Source organism: Nymphaea colorata, chromosome 11 (genome assembly GCF_008831285.2).
Source record: "Nymphaea colorata isolate Beijing-Zhang1983 chromosome 11, ASM883128v2, whole genome shotgun sequence".
Lineage (NCBI taxonomy): Eukaryota > Viridiplantae > Streptophyta > Magnoliopsida > Nymphaeales > Nymphaeaceae > Nymphaea > Nymphaea colorata.
This window is the reverse complement of record NC_045148.1, coordinates 19362957-19380666: the sequence shown is the minus strand read 5'-3', so window position 1 is coordinate 19380666 and position 17710 is coordinate 19362957. Positions and strand designations below refer to the sequence as shown.

The 17710-nt window shown below is 41.3% G+C and overlaps 4 protein-coding genes across 8 annotated transcripts; 2 read left to right on the top strand and 2 right to left on the bottom strand.

The window, feature by feature from the left end:
* Window positions 1–344: 344 nt before the first annotated feature.
* Window positions 345–2855, top strand: LOC116264428 (polyubiquitin). 2 transcript variants are annotated; one of them, XM_050080481.1, is made up of 3 exons: window positions 345–498; window positions 1032–1535; window positions 1764–2855. In XM_050080481.1, the coding sequence occupies exons 2-3, from the start codon at window positions 1032–1034 to the stop codon at window positions 2631–2633; spliced, it is 1374 nt and encodes a 457-aa protein (XP_049936438.1). In that variant the 5' UTR covers window positions 345–498; the 3' UTR covers window positions 2634–2855. The 2 variants fall into 2 exon arrangements, with proteins under 2 accessions (XP_049936438.1, XP_031500496.1); XM_031644636.2 differs by having other exon boundaries at window positions 1032–2855.
* Window positions 2856–3600: 745 nt separating this feature from the next.
* On the bottom strand, window positions 3601–5137 carry LOC116264429 (uncharacterized). The gene is made up of 2 exons (XM_031644638.2): window positions 4442–5137; window positions 3601–4329 (listed from the first exon to the last, which is right to left on the bottom strand). The coding sequence occupies exons 1-2, from the start codon at window positions 5052–5054 to the stop codon at window positions 3848–3850; spliced, it is 1095 nt and encodes a 364-aa protein (XP_031500498.1). The 5' UTR covers window positions 5055–5137; the 3' UTR covers window positions 3601–3847.
* Window positions 5138–8080: 2943 nt separating this feature from the next.
* LOC116263844 (40S ribosomal protein S13-like) lies at window positions 8081–10969 on the top strand. The gene is made up of 5 exons (XM_031643640.2): window positions 8081–8239; window positions 8322–8394; window positions 8507–8645; window positions 8744–8930; window positions 10663–10969. Exons 1-5 carry the CDS (start codon window positions 8217–8219, stop codon window positions 10694–10696), a joined length of 456 nt encoding a protein of 151 aa, XP_031499500.1. The 5' UTR covers window positions 8081–8216; the 3' UTR covers window positions 10697–10969.
* A 1500-nt stretch (window positions 10970–12469) lies between these two features.
* Window positions 12470–15746, bottom strand: LOC116264497 (CRIB domain-containing protein RIC10). 4 transcript variants are annotated; one of them, XM_031644764.2, is made up of 6 exons: window positions 15414–15746; window positions 15082–15177; window positions 14908–14994; window positions 14683–14780; window positions 13848–13938; window positions 12470–12938 (listed from the first exon to the last, which is right to left on the bottom strand). In XM_031644764.2, the coding sequence occupies exons 3-6, from the start codon at window positions 14963–14965 to the stop codon at window positions 12748–12750; spliced, it is 438 nt and encodes a 145-aa protein (XP_031500624.1). In that variant the 5' UTR covers window positions 14966–14994; window positions 15082–15177; window positions 15414–15746; the 3' UTR covers window positions 12470–12747. The 4 variants fall into 4 exon arrangements, with proteins under 4 accessions (XP_031500624.1, XP_031500626.1, XP_031500627.1 ...); XM_031644766.2 differs by having other exon boundaries at window positions 15082–15174; XM_031644767.2 differs by lacking the exon at window positions 15414–15746 and adding an exon at window positions 15271–15407.
* Between the last annotated feature and the right edge of the window lie 1964 nt (window positions 15747–17710).

The window sequence follows — 17710 nt, the reverse complement described above, 5'->3', positions numbered from 1 at the left end:
ATGAATCTGGATATGAATGAATCTGGTGGTACTGGATTCATTCCGATAAAGCGGTAAGGTAAACAACTTTATGGTTTATCCGCTTAGATTGGGAAATCCAAAATGAATATCCGGGTCTCAATTTTGAGGATTCGAACCCGGCAAAGGACCGGTTCGGTAGCAGAGGAGCGGAGGTGTCGTTCGCGTTTGGTTGGCTGAAATTGGCGTGGAATTTTCGACGGCGGTGAACGAAAGCGACGCCGATGGAAATTGCGTGTGAGGCGGTGCCCGCCAGCTCATTTGTATGACGTGTCGCGCGATGATTGGATGGCTTGCAGAGGTGGCCCCGCGGTGGGTGGGTGGAAGACGTAAGGGCGTGCCCTTCTCGCGCTCATAAAATGCGGCCTTGGGGCGTCTCCTTTCCTCCATCGTCTGAACGATTCTGTTCTTTTCTATTCTCTTGCGGTTCTTCGTGATTCTCCTTCGGCTCTCTGTGATTTCCTCCTCCTCTTCTTCAAGGTTCGTATCGTGGTCTCTCTCGCTGCTTTGCTTTGGGGTGAGATTGGGCATATCTTTTGATCTTTTTGGGGTAGAGAGCAACTGATCCTGAAACATCTTTTGGTTGCCTCTTTTTTATTTGCGAAATTATTGTTTTCTCGATTTGTTCGTTTTCTTTGTACGTCCTTTCGTAATCTTCAAAAGTAGATCTAGGATGCGGCTTTTTATTGCGTCCGTGTTCTCTCTGTAGATGTCGATCTAGTAGGATATTTGATAGTTCTGTCATATATTGATGTTAGATCTTGAATATCATTGATCTTGTCCCTGTTTTTGGTAGATTAGGGTTTCTTTGGTGGATTCTCTTTTTTTTTTTCTATAGATCACCGTCTTGGGTATAGAATTGGTTGTTTTACATGTATTTGCTTTAAGATGGTTTTCTTTTCGAGTTTGACGGTCGATTTTGCTCTCGCTTCTGCTCTTGCTTCATCTCTCCCTTTTCCTCCCTCTTGCGCCTGTTCAGGGCCTGATTTTTTTCTTTAACTCTTTGACAACAGATGCAGATCTTCGTCAAGACACTCACTGGGAAGACCATAACTCTCGAGGTCGAGAGTTCCGATACCATCGACAACGTCAAGGCCAAGATCCAAGATAAGGAAGGCATCCCCCCAGACCAGCAGAGGCTGATCTTCGCTGGAAAACAGCTCGAGGATGGCCGTACCCTGGCCGACTACAATATCCAGAAGGAGTCAACCCTCCACCTTGTCCTCCGTCTCAGGGGTGGGATGCAGATCTTCGTCAAGACCCTCACGGGGAAGACCATCACCCTTGAGGTCGAGAGCTCCGACACCATCGACAACGTCAAGGCCAAGATCCAGGACAAGGAGGGCATCCCTCCAGACCAGCAGAGGCTGATCTTTGCCGGAAAGCAACTCGAGGATGGCCGCACCCTGGCCGACTACAACATCCAGAAGGAGTCCACCCTCCACCTCGTCCTCCGTCTGAGGGGAGGTATGCAGATCTTCGTTAAGACCCTCACTGGGAAAACTATTACCCTTGAGGTCGAGAGCTCCGACACTATTGATAACGTCAAGGCCAAGATCCAGGACAAGGAAGGCATCCCCCCAGACCAGCAGAGGCTTATTTTTGCCGGAAAGCAGCTGGAAGATGGCCGCACTCTGGCCGACTACAACATCCAAAAGGAGTCCACCCTCCACCTCGTCCTCCGTCTGAGGGGGGGCATGCAGATCTTCGTCAAAACCCTCACTGGGAAGACTATTACCCTTGAGGTCGAGAGTTCTGACACCATTGATAACGTAAAGGCCAAGATCCAGGACAAGGAGGGCATCCCCCCAGACCAGCAGCGACTCATCTTCGCTGGAAAGCAGCTTGAGGATGGCCGCACCCTGGCCGATTACAACATCCAGAAGGAGTCCACCCTTCACCTCGTGCTCCGCCTGAGGGGAGGCATGCAAATCTTCGTCAAGACCCTGACGGGGAAGACTATCACCCTTGAGGTCGAGAGCTCGGATACCATCGATAACGTGAAAGCTAAGATTCAGGACAAGGAGGGCATCCCCCCAGACCAGCAGCGACTCATCTTCGCTGGAAAGCAGCTTGAGGATGGCCGCACCCTGGCCGATTACAACATCCAGAAGGAGTCCACCCTCCACCTCGTGCTTCGTCTCAGGGGAGGTATGCAGATATTTGTCAAGACCCTAACCGGGAAAACTATCACCCTGGAGGTGGAGAGCTCTGACACGATCGACAACGTGAAAGCGAAGATTCAGGATAAGGAGGGTATTCCACCCGACCAGCAGCGTCTTATTTTTGCTGGGAAGCAGCTGGAGGATGGGCGCACCCTCGCGGACTACAACATCCAAAAGGAGTCGACTCTTCACTTGGTGTTGCGTCTCAGGGGTGGGATGCAGATCTTTGTCAAGACCCTAACTGGGAAGACCATCACCCTCGAGGTAGAAAGCTCGGACACGATTGATAACGTTAAAGCAAAGATCCAGGACAAAGAGGGGATTCCACCAGACCAGCAGCGTCTCATCTTCGCTGGCAAGCAGCTTGAGGATGGTCGCACACTGGCTGATTACAACATTCAAAAGGAGTCCACCCTTCACCTTGTCCTTCGCCTCCGTGGTGGTCTGTGAATTGTCTCTTGTTTTGTCTGATGCAGCTGGTCTGCTATCATTGGAAACCCGGTGTTTTTAGTTTCCACTATGCGTCGTGTCTTTTGTTGCTTCCGTATGGTGTGATTGATGATTGCCATGCGGCAAGCAGTCTTCATGTTTAGTTTCCGAGTATAGTCTGTTCTCATGGTCTCTGTTTATGCACTGAAACTACTGCTAAATAAAGTCTTTGTTCTAGTGTAATTTACTGTGCCATATTTGCCTTGCGTTTTCACTGCTTTTGGTTTCTTTGGAGCGAATGATTTTAGAGGCATGTCCCATAGAATTTATGTTAAAGCGGATTGCTCATTCGCGCTCAGTCGAACGGGGATATGGTGGAAACCTCACCCATCGGTGATGAAGCTTCAAGATATTTTATTCCATGTACCAGTGTGTCTGTGCTGCGGGCGCTAAGGGTTTCGATGTCTAATAATCTCCCAGCCAGAAGGAGAAACGTACACTCTACGCCTAGGTGCTGGTCCTGTCTACGAGATCGTTTTTTTCCGTAATTTTGTTTTCCAGATTTCGATTAGCCTACTGCATGATCAAAGCCCCTTCCGTGTTAGTTCGAGAACGGCCTAAAAAGCAATGGATTTGCGCCTCAGAAACAGTGTTATGAAAAACGATGTGGAAGATAATGTATCCTTTTGCTGGTGCGACCCTTGCCGATCCTTGCACTTGTCGCCAATGCAGATTGATAAATGCCGTATCAGCCTGCCGGGCGTTACAGCTCCCTTTCCTGAAAATTCTGAAGTCATACGTTGCTTGGAAGGCTAGAAGGCCATGGTAGATGTTGCCAAATTCAAAACCAATCATCGTCCTGAAAATACTCTTTGGTAAATGTTGCCAAATTCAAAACCAATCATCCTCCTGAAAAAACTCTTCGGTAATTACAGGACGAACTTAGAAACTGGTTAGGTAACACGTTTCATGATATCGAGTGCTAATATCCGTGGGATAAACTTTAGATGGGCACTTAGGATAGATCTTTTCCTCTCAGTTGTGCAACTCAACTCAAGGAACCATGAGCAAGAACGAGTTGGTAACGCAGCAAAAACAAATTAGAGACTACATGCACATTTTCTTTCCTAATACTTATCCGTTAATTGATCATAATCTCATACAAAGTTACTCGATTGTCCTGACAACTCCTTTTGTTAATTCAAGTTCGTCATTCTTACTGCTCGGCCGTCGCGTCAGTCTTCCTCTTCTTCGTCCTCATCATAATCTTCCTCCTCTTCCTCTTCCTCCTTTTCTTCTTCTTCCTCCTCTAATTCGTCATCGTTAACGATAAAGCCTCCAAGGGATTCATCGCCTTCATCTTCATGTTCAGATCTCTTTTCAAATTCGAAATGCTTCTTTTTTCCACTTGATGTCGATCCTTTAGCAGGATCCTGGGAGCCTATACTTCGCGTTCTCGGTCGCTTACCATTTCGCAGCGTTGAAATCAACTCCTTTTTGTCGTTGCTCTCGCCGGCCCAATCTTCATCATCATTGTCATCTCCTCGCTTCTTCTTCCTCATACCAGCTGTTCGTCTCTTGGACACTTCTCCTTCGAAGTCCTCACCATCCTCGCTGCTGTCGCCGGCGTCGTCCACATACCAATTCCACTTTCTAATATCCTTTAACTTACTCTTGTAACCATCAAATTCATGGCCAATCACAAGGAAACCAAATTCTGCCCAACAAAAGATTTGTGTTGACGAAGTTCAGTCGACACAAGAATCAAGCCCGTCTCGTACATAAACTGCGAACAATAATAAAACAAACAGTTAATTGAGGAAACCGACCTTTTACGGGATCGATGGAAGACGCATCAAACGATTCCAACTTCAAATCTTCATTATTCTCCCCAGACGCTTCCTTTTCGTCTTCGTTAAGCATATCTCGTATATCATCATCTCCCTCCCTCTTCTTCCTCTCTTCTGTCGTCCTTTTCCTCCTCTCGACGGCTTCTGCTATTCCCATTTCTTCCCCCTCGTAGACGCCTCCCTTTAAGAGGAAAAACTTCGGATTCTTCACTGAAAAAGATATCTTGTCCCCGATTCTTAGGTACCCACTTTCTGGTTTCCTAAAGAAAGCGGGGCTTGGAGCTGGGCTGGGGCTGCCCCCTTTCCCGCCATCACCTCTGATAACGCAAACTGGATTCCTGCCCAGAACGTGGAAAGACACCACGGTTTCTTCATCTATGCGTCCCTCATTTTTGCTTCCGGACGGAGGAGATCGCAGCTCAAGAGAGATTTGAGTCCTCGAAATCGTTAAATCATCGGAAAACAAGGTGGGATTGGCTTTCCTCCCTACTTCGACCTTCTGCCCACTTTCTATTTTGATCTTCTCGCCTTCGTTGCTCTCCAGCTCCATCTGCGGCCAACCGGCAACCGACTCGGGACGCTCCAGGCGCATGGTAAAGGAGGACCTAATGACACCGACTTAGTCGACTTGAGCGATTATATTGTCAAGCGACGGTCAAAGAAAGCCTTTAAAACAGAGCGGGGTTGTCCAACTCTTATACAACGCACAACACTTCAATGCGATTGTTGGTTCAGATGCGAACTAAAAACCAGATTGAGGTCACTTAATCAACAATATGGTATTAAAATGTTTTCCTTATGAAACTCCTTTAAGTCGCTATCTTCTTCCTCCTTTTAATTGTAGTTATCTTATCTATTAAGTTAATCTCGAAGAATAATTTTAAATGGTTGAGTCAAGGGACTGAATTTGTCAATGTAGCTTGGTTTCACAAAGATATCGGCCTGTCGAAGCTGTCTTTCTTGTTTTGGAAAAGGGAAAGCATAGACTAAAGTCAGAGGTAAACTAAATCAAGCTAGGGACAAGAGAAAAGAGGGAGGAAAAGATGAGAGAGAGGGAAAAAAATGTGGTGAAACAATTAGTCTCAAGGAGCACTGGTTGAACTCATTCGCGTACTCACAGGAGAGATAAATTGTTTTATCTTCCTTCGTTCTCCCTTTTCGGTCTTACCCTTGATTTCCATTGGGTAACGTGCTGGGAATCTAGTTTCTGTCCGGCCGATCAACTATTTTGTGATGTAACGTTGTTCTCTTCCGGGGTTCATCCTCGACATCTTTCCCTGCTGACTCTTCCGGCCTCCCATCATCAGAGCTTGGAGTTTTATTCCCAATTCTCTGGTGTTCCCACAAAGCAGAATGCTGGTTTGGTCTGCAGCATTTACTGCTAGATTTCTATATGTATAATTATCTGGCTGTTAGTGTCATTGTGCATGTCAGGCTCCCAACTGTTACAGAAAGCACGTCTTTGTGGCTAAGTTGGTGTATTTTTAGTTGAAGGTAACGAACGAAATGATTGATCTTTTTTACAGTAAGATGACAGTACACACAGTTTGTAATGGCCTTTTTTGTGTGGTTGGTTTCGTTTAGTTGAAGTAGTTTCGGTCTTAATTGGACAGTTGATGACAATTACAGTACACACAAAATACCCTGAAGGGTGTTCCATAGGTTGAATTTGTAGAAGGTGGACAGTTTCTATGTTTGCAATTGGCATATTCAATAAGCTCCGTTCTTTTCTTGGCATTTACCGTGGTTTGTAAATCAAAGTTCTAGTAATCATGTTTGCTTATTTCAGGACTCAGTGTCGCTCTTAATGTGTCTTTTCCAGCTTGTTTTGAATAAGCTGTTCGCTCAATTTGCAGAGGTTCTCGTTGGAACTGCATCCATAAGTCAACGGGTTAATAAGAAAGGATATACCCAAGCTCTGGTTCCCTATCTTTCAATAGTTAAAGTTTATGTTCTGCTCTGCAATCTCTTGATGCAATTCCTTTTAAGCTAAAAGTCTGGGAATGCACAAGGACGAAAAATAACCATATACTGTCCCTTCCTTTTGCTTTATTCCTTAATCAACTGGGTATAGTTTAGAACAGAAAAGAAGTGACTTTACATGTCAAAATTTTGCAAACGAGAGGAGGAGCAATAGTTATGCCCTTTTTTTTTTCTTGAAATCGAAAGATCCGGCACCAGCAGTTAGGTTACCCATGTTAATCTATGCCATGTTTTTGTTTCATGATGTCTCTCTTGTCTTGAAAAGCTTATGGTTCTTATACATGGTATGTTGCATGGTGGATCAAGAAGTCATACTTGGTTTGATGAATAATATGAAAAGAATGATTTCCCGTAGCTCTACGCTGTTGGTCTTTTACAAGTATGTAAGATACAAAAGCAGGAGGTCAAACAGAAGGGTCACTCAAAGATAAGAATTCATTTGAACTATGATCAAGTTTCTTATTCAATAATACCAAATCCACAAACAGGCAGGTCACTAGGAGTCTTAAATGCAACTTCTCTTTGGAAGAGGAAGTTTGAAGTTTCCTGATCTTGAAGTAAGCTTGATTAGTGGTTATGACTTTGGCATTGCGCGGAACCTGTATTGCCTTGTGCTTTTCATGATAAGAACAGTTTCCACTTGGCTAACAATATCACGGAACAATCCATGAGAAAGCCAAGCTAAGCAGGAACACAACTGAAGCAACGGCAGTTTTCATCCTCATGTAAGAACATGCAGTAACGTGCTGAAAGCAATAGAAATGAATAGGTGCTTATTTTATAGATAAGGTATCAGCCGGCTCGCCAGAAAAATTTGAAGTAATAGTCATCCAGATCAAATGAAACCTACTTGTTGGTATAGGGCGGCCTCTTTTTGGCATTCCACATACATAAGTTACGATAAACACAACCCACTTCTTTAACGATTTCAGTGATTTCAGTTTTAGTTTAAAAAAGTTTAGAAAGTTTAGGAACCAGAACAGTCAATCATTTACCAAGGTTGTTTACAATGTTGGCATAAAACCATATTTTTGGAATGTTATAATTTACTTCTCTTAAAGCACGCACATTCATACATGTGAAATCATACCTTTGAATGTTGAACCGACTTTGATACCATCATAATAACTCGGTTGGCAGATCTCAACTTGATCTTTAACATCTTCATAGGAACCAAGACAACCAATTACTTAACAACTTCCTTTAAAAGTCCTCCAAAATAAGTTTAGTTTCATATTAAATATGAAACTAAACTTTTATGATGTTATTACCTTAACAACTCCCTTTGAAAGTCCTCTAAAATTATTTATAATATTAAATAAGATGCTAACTTTTATGATGTTATTACCTGTTTATGTTCAATTTAACCTGTTGGAATCCAGTTACTAGCATTGGTGCGAGCTCACTGGTTCAAGCTGCACCAGTTTCCAATCTTAGTTCCGATGGTCCCATCCTGGGTCCAGTCAAACAACTAACCGGATCTAGCCGAGGTGTTTTTTATTATAAGCTCAATATCCGACCCGAGGAAACCAGAGGCATGCGCCGTACCTAATCCAAATGATTTGGTTTCTTATCTCCACTTCCCTTTGCCTAATTCGGGTCAGATTTGTGCTGAACTCGGGATGACATCCGACCCGTTCACAACCTACTTAGGGTTTTTGCTGCTTGGGGCGGAGCCCGAGCGAGACGAGAGAGGAAGAGAGAGGGAGCGAGGAGCCGCCCGTCGGAGCAAGTCGACCCTGCCGCCGTCGCTCTGTAATTCTCCGCCACCATGGGTCGTATGCACAGCCGCGGGTAAGCACCACCTCTCTTTTTCTCTCTCCAGTTTTGTGTCTGTTGGTGGCGATTCATATTGTTCCTCCTCTTCTCTCAATAGAAAGGGTATCTCTTCTTCTGCCCTGCCATACAAGAGGACACCGCCGAGCTGGCTCAAGATCTCGTCTCAAGATGTAAGATTTCCTCTCTCTCTCTCTCTCTCTCTCTCTCTCTCTCTCTCTTTGCGTTTTTCTGTGTGTGTGAATGTTTTGTTTGAAATATGGGTTTAATTTCTTTCTTGTTCAGGTTGAGGAGAACATCTGCAAATTTGCTAAGAAGGGCTTGACTCCATCTCAGATTGGTGTCATTCTTCGTGACTCCCATGGTATTGCACAGGTCAAGAGTGTGACTGGGAGTAAGATCCTCAGGATTCTGAAGGCTCATGGTATGGCTTGCATTCCTATTCTCTCGCGTTTGTACTGTATTCGCTTTGTATTTTCGAGGTTTCAAAAGCACCCATATGCTTGTGTAACAACAATACAGGCCTTGCACCTGAAATCCCTGAGGACTTGTACCATCTCATCAAGAAGGCTGTTGCTATTAGAAAGCACCTGGAGAGGAACCGTAAGGATAAGGATTCCAAGTTCAGGTTGATCTTGGTTGAGAGCAGGATTCATCGGTTGGCTCGCTACTACAAGAGAACAAAGAAACTTGCACCTGTCTGGAAATAGTGAGTCTAATTCTCTGATCACGTTGCTACTTCTTTTGCAAGTGCTACTTTTTAATTCATGTCTTTGGCTTTCTCATGTAAATGTAGGCATTATTCTCTGCTTGCTATGTGCTTCACGTTAAGTATAAGGCATTAGGGATCTGTTAGATTATGTATTCCTTTGCTTCTTTTACTTCTACGGTGTGGTTCTCTTTCTTTTACTTCTTTAGTTAACTGTTGTAGATTCTTCCTCGTTTTTAGGCTGTTCCATTTTAATTACGGGTTTCTATAACCTTGCAAGTTAACGCACGTATAGATTTTCTGTGCTTATACGTAGTATCTGCTGTTTGTTTGGTGGATACTTGACAGATAATTGTTTTGTTGCTTTTGGTGAAACCTTACACCAACAATAACTTTCAAATAAATTATCATAATTACCAGTTGGATAATGTCTTATGTCAAGCAAAGCCAATGATTTTATGCCATGATTCCCTTAGATAATGTTTTTGAAATATGTAGGAAGACGGATAATTGTATGTTGACTTACCTTGCTGATTTGTGGTGGTTGGGGAGAAAATCGAACGTATTTAGATGTAGGATGCACATAAAGGGAGAAAGTACAGGTTATTATAATGTGAGTAAAACGTATGCAGTAACAATCTAGTTTTTTTTAATGAGTGGGCTACTAATGTAATCACTTTGTTAAATGAAAGTTTGGGTGGATGATTAATAGTGAAGATTACACGGACTGAGTTCCTTCTTGGGCTCCATTTGAGTGACATGGTATTAAACTGGTTTTTACAATTGCCCTTCTTTTGACATGGAAAACTTGTTTTTTCTAAATATGGTTTACTATTTAGACAGGCTCAAAACCTGCTTTTCACATGTTATCCAGACAGACAGGCCATTTTGGATCTTATTTTTCACAAATACTACACAAAATTTAGTGATGGGAATAAGGGAACTTGTATGATACACCAGTCTTGAGCTTATCGATGTAGCAAGGCAAGCATAGTGACACACTAAAAGAAGGAGATGATGATGGTGATGAAATTGCTCGTTGTGGCAGCATTAGTGTCAGTTCTAGTACTATGAATAATAATGAGGATACCTGTTAGTTTTGGGAGAAAAAGATGAAAGCATGTCTTGGAAGTTTGGCAATTGACGTGTCAGAGATGGCAATCTTATTTTCAGTTGTTGGCAATTGACGTGTCAGAGATGGCAATCTTATTTTCAGTTGCAAGTTTTGGTTTACCCCTTATGATCTGCACGTGTATGTGAATGGCTTTTTATGTCTTGTCATTTGTACATGTGCACAACCTGCATATGGGGCTTCCACAAGGATGTGTGCTTCCTGTTTACATCTTAGTTGTTGTAAGTTTAATATAATATAATTGGAAAACAATTGGAAATGTATATGGATGTCTGTTGCCGTCTTCTTTCCTGAAGGTACTGTGGCATTTAAAAATGTTTTCCTAGTTTTCTACCTATTTCCAAAGTTGAAAAACAGCAAGACAGCAGAACTCCTGTCCCATACCTAGCAAACTTCCGGCAATGAGCCGTGTTTCTATATTTGCTGTAAAGAGTATTCACTATTCAATTCTTATTTTATTTTATCAGAATTACATTGGTTTCCTTGTGGTTGTTTATGTCGGCTTTATCTTGTGAAACTAAGTTATTATGGCATAAGATTTGATTCTTTTGCTGTTGGGCATATTGAAAAGAGATTAACGTCCTCTTTCTTCTTTTCCAGTGAAGCAGCTACTGCAAATGCTATGGTATCTTAAGGAGGGCCATGTTCCAGGGGAAAGCATTGTTCAAGTACTTAGTTAGGACATGGGTGGTCTGTTGTTTCTCAGACATAACACTGCATCGGCCAAGTGAACATTCTGTTTTCGTGTCCCATCTACTTGTTCTTCTGTCTTTCATTTGACCCAGACTCAGAGTTTTGTTTTCTGTTTTCGTGGTAATCATGCCTAACTAGTCTATTTATCATTTTTTTTGTTGGCGAGGAGACAAATGATATTTAGAATTTAATGGGTTATCTTTTAGCTTGAACACCCAGTTGGGCATATGAATTGGAATTTTCGTCTTTACTTGTAACAAGAGCTATGGTTTCCCAAAGCGGTTCGTATTATTAAGGTTCAGTTGAAAAAAAAAATGTAGAAGTTTGGGAGGGAGGACTTCACCTGTTTGGAAAAATATGATGTCTGTTGATGATGTGCTTTGGTACTCTTTGGGTGATTAGGAGTAATATTTCATCGTTACTTTTCAGAGAAGAGCCCAAGCTCTTATCCAATCTTTTGTCATTTTAAGGCGTAGCTCTGTTTATGGTGCTTTGGGTACTATACTCTCCCTGCTTTAACTTGCACATTAGTGGTCTTTCATGTGCAGCATAAGGAAGATGATGCCGGAGGGATTCAAAAAAGGAACTGGCTTATCAGTCCCTGCCTCGATTGAGCTGATGTGCTTTGGTACACCTTATTCCACTAGACGAGCTTTTTTGGGAAAATTTCTCATGATTTTATAATGTTAATGGTGTGTTTGGTACTTGAAAGCCTGAACCTAGTAGACGAGCTCGATGCGGTTGTGAAGAATTCTTCAACATAGGTTCATTGACATTTTACAGCAACCGTGCCTGTTAGATGAGCTTGATGCGGCAGACAATATGATTTCAAGAAAGAAAGCACATTGAAACGACTCTGGTATTTAAAAACCCGAGCTGAGATGGCTTGGTGCGGTTGTTAAGAATGCGTCCTTTTTTTTGTCGAACTTTAAATGCGACCATGTTAGATCAACGCGACCATGTTAGATCAACTGCCATCCTATCTGAGGCCAGCGTTTATTAGGCCTTCTTGCAATCTTTTGTCGAAAATTATATCCGTCGGCTAAACATGGTGTTGTGCCAGGAATTCAATGTCCGGTTTGATCCAAGTTTCGCCGAAGCCACCATTGTCACCGCGAATGATCGGACTGGACCATCTATTCGTAATCTATCTCCCTTCTATCTCTGACGAACCAAAAGTCTCTCACCGCTTAGCCGGTAAAATGGCTTGTCCTCGTTACCGCAAGTACTGTTCTGTACATAACGGTTAAGAATTACTGATGGTTCGGTAGGCTAAGTTGCTCCGGCAGATAACGAGTTGAAACTTGATTGTGATACTGATATCTTGTAAAGCAAGCTGCTGTCGTAGTTCGTAGAGCTTAATGGGCTGTTGTTGCGATGTTGGGGAGGCAATGACAAGGCACCGCGGGTTTTGGGTTCCATTAATGGAAAATAAAAAGAAATTTGAAAGCCTGCTTTCTGATCATAAACTGTATGTTTTGTGATCACAAAATATATGAAACATATAGTTGTGATCATAGACTGCGATCCTAACCTGAATGGCTACCTCTAATTTTTACAGTACGAGATTTCAAGTGAAGTCCATGGGACGTGAATGACAACACAACTTGTTAGCATCTCGATAATGTCAGCAGATGGAAACACAAATTCTTCACAACTTTTAGAACAATTATTCATAAATGGAATAAAAGAATCGGAGAGTAGACACACAATCACAAGGCAAACCCAAAGATTTATAACTTCTCTTATGGGTCACGGAGAAAGACAAGAACAACTCCACAAGTGAAGCTAAGTATGAATTACACACGCAGTTCAACCAAATCCCTCAATTTTCTCTCCTTTAGCCACCACCACCATTGCTTAGAAGACAAGCATGCTGCTTCTAAAGGGAACTCAGTCAAAGGGCCAACAATGTACTTCCTCTGTAAACTAATGTGTGTTCCTTTTTCTATACGACAGACTTGTACACCACAAGCAATAGAGAATGTAGATCTAGCACAAGCTCCCTTTAGGCTCAACATGTTTCTGCATCAGCTTCTCTGCTGATGCCTTCTGTTTTGGAGGCCTCGATGACTTTGCTGCAGAACAACTCTTTGATTTTTTGCGCTTTCGGGGGCTTTCAGTTGTGGGTGTACCAACAAAGACATCAGGGCCCTGTTGAAATGGCTCAGCAGGCTGAAAATCTAAGTTCCCAATAAAGAAAAGAAGCAAAATTAGTTAGCCAAAAGATACCATTCATCCGCGTTAAAGAGAATCAAACTTCTACAATTGCTTTCGCATAAAGTATGTAAGATGCTATCTCCAAGTATCGACTAAGATTTATGAAAAGCAATAGAAATGTCCATATATATATATATATTTATATATATTTGCCAATTAGCTTTGCTATTTAAAAGATATATCATGTAGACAAATTGGTTCGTAAATGAAACACCAATCACAGTGTTCCATCTATTTTTAACATCTGTTGGATTCACATTGAAACTGCGGAAGCTCTTCATTTCAGTGGCTTATTATAAAACTATGATCTATAAAACCACATAGTTTTCAAGTTATGCCAAAAAAAGTAGCATGAAGAACCAAAAAGACTATTGTCTGTTTACAATGATAGATGGCTCTCTTTATAAATTGTGTTCTCCTTGTACCCTCAATCCTCCAGACAACAACTACAGTACAACAATAGCCTAGTAGTTGTAAAACATCCTCCAAGTCCAAGTAGCTTATAAGGATAATACATAAAAACCAATATGTACAACAAGCACAGATAATCAAGACCATTTCTCTGTATTCTGTTCTTTCACAAGAACAACTTTCAAAGAGAGGATTGAATAAGAAGACACGTTTGAACTATTTGGATTCAGTAACGAGTGCTAATCACTTATGCTTCAGAATAGGTCCCCAGTTGCTTAATATTAACAAAGAAAGAATGAGAATGATGAACATTGGAAATAATAAATCATAGATGACTAGCACATTCAAACTGATTTAGACATCCTGCTCTTATATCTCTTATTATGCTAATTCTGAAACCATGATCAACTCTAAGGTCGAGACAAGGATGAAAAGAGAAAACAGAGAAACAATGAACTTGCCATCTGATGTCCAGGAAGCCATCTCCCCCGATTTTCCAAAGTTGGCCAGTGATGTTGATGAGAATTCAGGAGCTGTCTTATATTCATTCATCTGCATAATATAGAAAACATGTCTATGTATCAAACGAACTTTAGATATAGAAGCACACCCGCTTCTAAATTTGACGAGAGGCGTTACGTGCAGAGAGAGCGAGGAAGCCAACTTTTAGAGAAGGGAAGCGGGTTTGCTTGTAGAAATTAGACTGCACAAAAACTAGTCCCGGCACAGGCAAGAGTTGTTAGCTACAGTGTTAGCCAGAGTAATTCCCAGCCGCTGCGGTTTCGAGTCCGTCAACGGACTTCTGAAACGTATAAGATTGATTGGATCCGCACAAATGCAGAAATTATGGATTTAATCTAGACGATTGAACGTATCAGAACTTCCACGTCGGGAGGAATATTGATCCATGTTTCTATCTACCAAGTTCACTGACTGCAGAAATTTGCTGCAGAACTTCTAATTTTTCAAGTTATACTAGGCATAGAACTCATGCCAACTTGTTCTAATTTTTGCTTCACTTGGCCAAAAGAATATGAGAAAGAAACCATATCCTGGAGTGCTGATGGCATATTAACTAACTTGCATAACTGTATCATCCTTCACCTCTTCTGCTCCTGTAGTTTGAAGAAAAGAATCTTTTTCCCCCCGGATGGTTTTCATTTCCTTTTCGTATATGAAAGAATATGACAAGTATTAGGACCCCATTCATCAAGTTTTGCATCAACTCAGCACTGCGGCTTTTCTACAATGACAAGACTTGGCAGCAGAAGAAAATGGCCTTTCTCTTGTACTTACCCAGCTCGGAGTACTCATGGATGAACCATCCCAGCCTACATGAGCCACATGTCTTACGTCTGTAGGATACCCTATTTCCATTTCATGATCTTTGTAAACTGCAAAACCCAAAAAAGAAAAGGAGCAGAAGGGAAAAGCGAATAAGGAGATGAGCCATGAAGCTAACAGTAAATGATTGAGCATGACATAAAAAATCTATCACTCTTTGGCGGTGAACAAGCATACCAAAAATTTGCTGTATATATTTAATCCCCTTGAAGAACCCTTTCATCTTGGTCGCCATGGATAACGGTCTCTTCCACCACCACAATGCTGATCATCAAGAAAAGAGGGGAAAGAAAAAAGAAGTCAACTAAAATGCGTTTTGTAACGTAAAATGAAACACAATGTGAGGAATACCTTCCGTAAGATCCACACAACGACGGAAATCAATCTAAAGACTTCCCATTCGTATCATCTTCAGAGAATGTGGTTGAACATATTGAGGCGTTACTGCTGTGCATAAAAAAGGAAAAGATTATTATAGAAGGCGATATTAGAAGAAGGCAAGAGAAAAAAAACAGGCAAACAAAAGAAAAAGCACACCACCTAGAGGATCGAGACGTAGATGGCTGTGCATTTTACAGAAAAAATGGGGAAAAAGAAAAAGGATAAGCGATACGGAGCAGCGGAGGGAACAGGTGAGGAGAGAATCTGAAAGAAAATCAGAGCGTGAGGAAATCGATGCTCACATTAGGTGTTGACTGAGCTTCGAAAGAACCACCACGACCAAACATCAGGGAAGACGGTGCTGTCCCTCCCCCTCCCTCTCTCGCTTTCTCGATATTGGTGGTAGGGGTTATTGGGAAACTGAGCTCGGGCTTTTGAATTGATCCTTTTCTATATCAGAGAAGTTTCCACTTCACCTATAGAAGACAAGAGAGGACAGATCATCGCGGGGGGAGAGAGAGAGCGAGCGGGAGAGAGAGAGAGAGAGAGAGAGAGTTGTGCGGTGCTGTCATCTATTCACGCAGCAATGCCGGCAACGTTTTCATCGATGCACGATACCTCTCACTTTCTCTCTTTGTCAAAGGCAGTAGCGTCCTCGAAGGCCAACAAAATTTCCTTGCTCCCCGTTTGTTTCACAGGAAATCTCTCTTTTTCCTTACGAAAACGAGTCATTTCCTAAATTCAGACAACCTGAAACTTTTCCATTGGACTTGGCTGAGTGGCTCGGCAATCGCCTATTTCCCAACCGGAATCTATTGAAGATTGTGTTTGCCAACCGTTGGGCTTTTGGCTCTGAAGGAATCCGAACTTGATCTATTTGATTTAGTAAACCGACTAGCATTGATTAATTATGCAGCTTTGGATTTGCTTGCCCTTTTGTATGGAAATGTGAATCTAGCGGACAGTCGGCATTGATTGCATATGGAGTGTGCATTTATTACACAATGTCTGCTATAGCCAGCACTCTATTAGGCATCAGTCTATCCTAATTGAATTAACATATATATATATATATATATATATATATATATATATATATTTACTTTTTACTTTTTTTAATATATATAGTATTAATTTTCACGTGTCACTTCATGTAGAAGTTGAAGGTAATGCTGTGAAGGGTGTTTAAAATCAATGTAATCTTTCAAACTACTACCCAAGAGACCAAAGAGAGACGGAGAGAGAAAAAAAAAAAAAAAAACATCCTTCGTCCTTGGTGCTCAGTTGCAATTCAATTTCTTACTTTTTCCTGTTGGTGTTTAGACATCGTAGGCAGCTGGTCCTAAGTTCAAATCTCACTGTAGCCTCTTACAGTGTTGAACCGCTGCTGCTAAAGAGAAAGTTCTCAAGGTTCAAATGCGCTTCCACTCGAAAGTTGTACACGGCGAGAAAAGCGACCATAAATACAGCAAAATTCAAACCACTGCAGCTTCATCTCTCAATTTGAGAGTGGTTTGTTTCTCTGTTAAACCGAAAGAGTTAGTACTTTTTAATTTCCATTTTTAAACTCCTCCTGCTTTTGTTTATAAACTCGTTCTTCTAGCACATCTAATGTCAAGTGAATCACGTCTAATCTTTAATTTGATTATATTCCAATGACCAATCATAATCTCAGAAAGAATATGGAGATTTTTCAGTTTGATGATTTGTTTAATTAGTTGGTTTAGAAGAAAGATATTTGAGATTGTTGAGAGCACGTTGCTTCCGGAGTCGATGACGTATTATGGAAATCTATATCAAACGCGTTTTCTCACTGCAAGATTGTGCTGAGCAATGAATGGAAAAAAAAAACAGGAAGAAGCACCAACATGGAAAGTGCATTGACTTCAGCTGCTAGTTGTTCGTAAGTGGGCCATTTTGAATTCAACAAAAAGTTTGAAGCAGGAAGATAGAGAAAACGAACTGTCACGTCCTGCTTGTCAATACAACAGGTTAATGGAAGCAAAAATTCTTACAGACTTTCTTTTCCAAGTTTTCTTTTCTTTTCAATTCAGTGATAACGAGTCACAGATTTTTCAGTACGTTGATCTGAAACCAGAATCTGTCAGCTACAATAAATTTTCCGTTATCACACTTTAATGACTTATATTATTAGCATATTAAAAATTGATAGAAGTGAACAAGAGTGAAAAATGCAATCTAATTGAGGACAATGTTGACTCAAAACATGTTTCATTTTCCAGGTTAATATAAGCTTACTTCAAACCCTCATTTAAGAGTTTTAAAGAAAAGTATATCGCTTTTTAAAATTTACAAAAAAGGCGGTCTCATGCTTTAAATTCTAGGCAAAAGGTAACCCTGAAAAAAAAAAAATCTTTTTATACAACCCTGATAAGTTTATCAAAATAAAAATCAAATCAAATGTGACCTACGAAGTAATTAATTTCTGCAAGGTTACTTATCCAAATTTTGTGATTATTTTCACAACCATAGATGATTTTGTAGTCCTTTTCCTTTTTTTTTTTTTTTCTTTAATGAGGCGGAGAGCAGGCCATGGAAGCTTAATTAGTATGAGAGTCTAGTCATTTTAAGTTCTAAG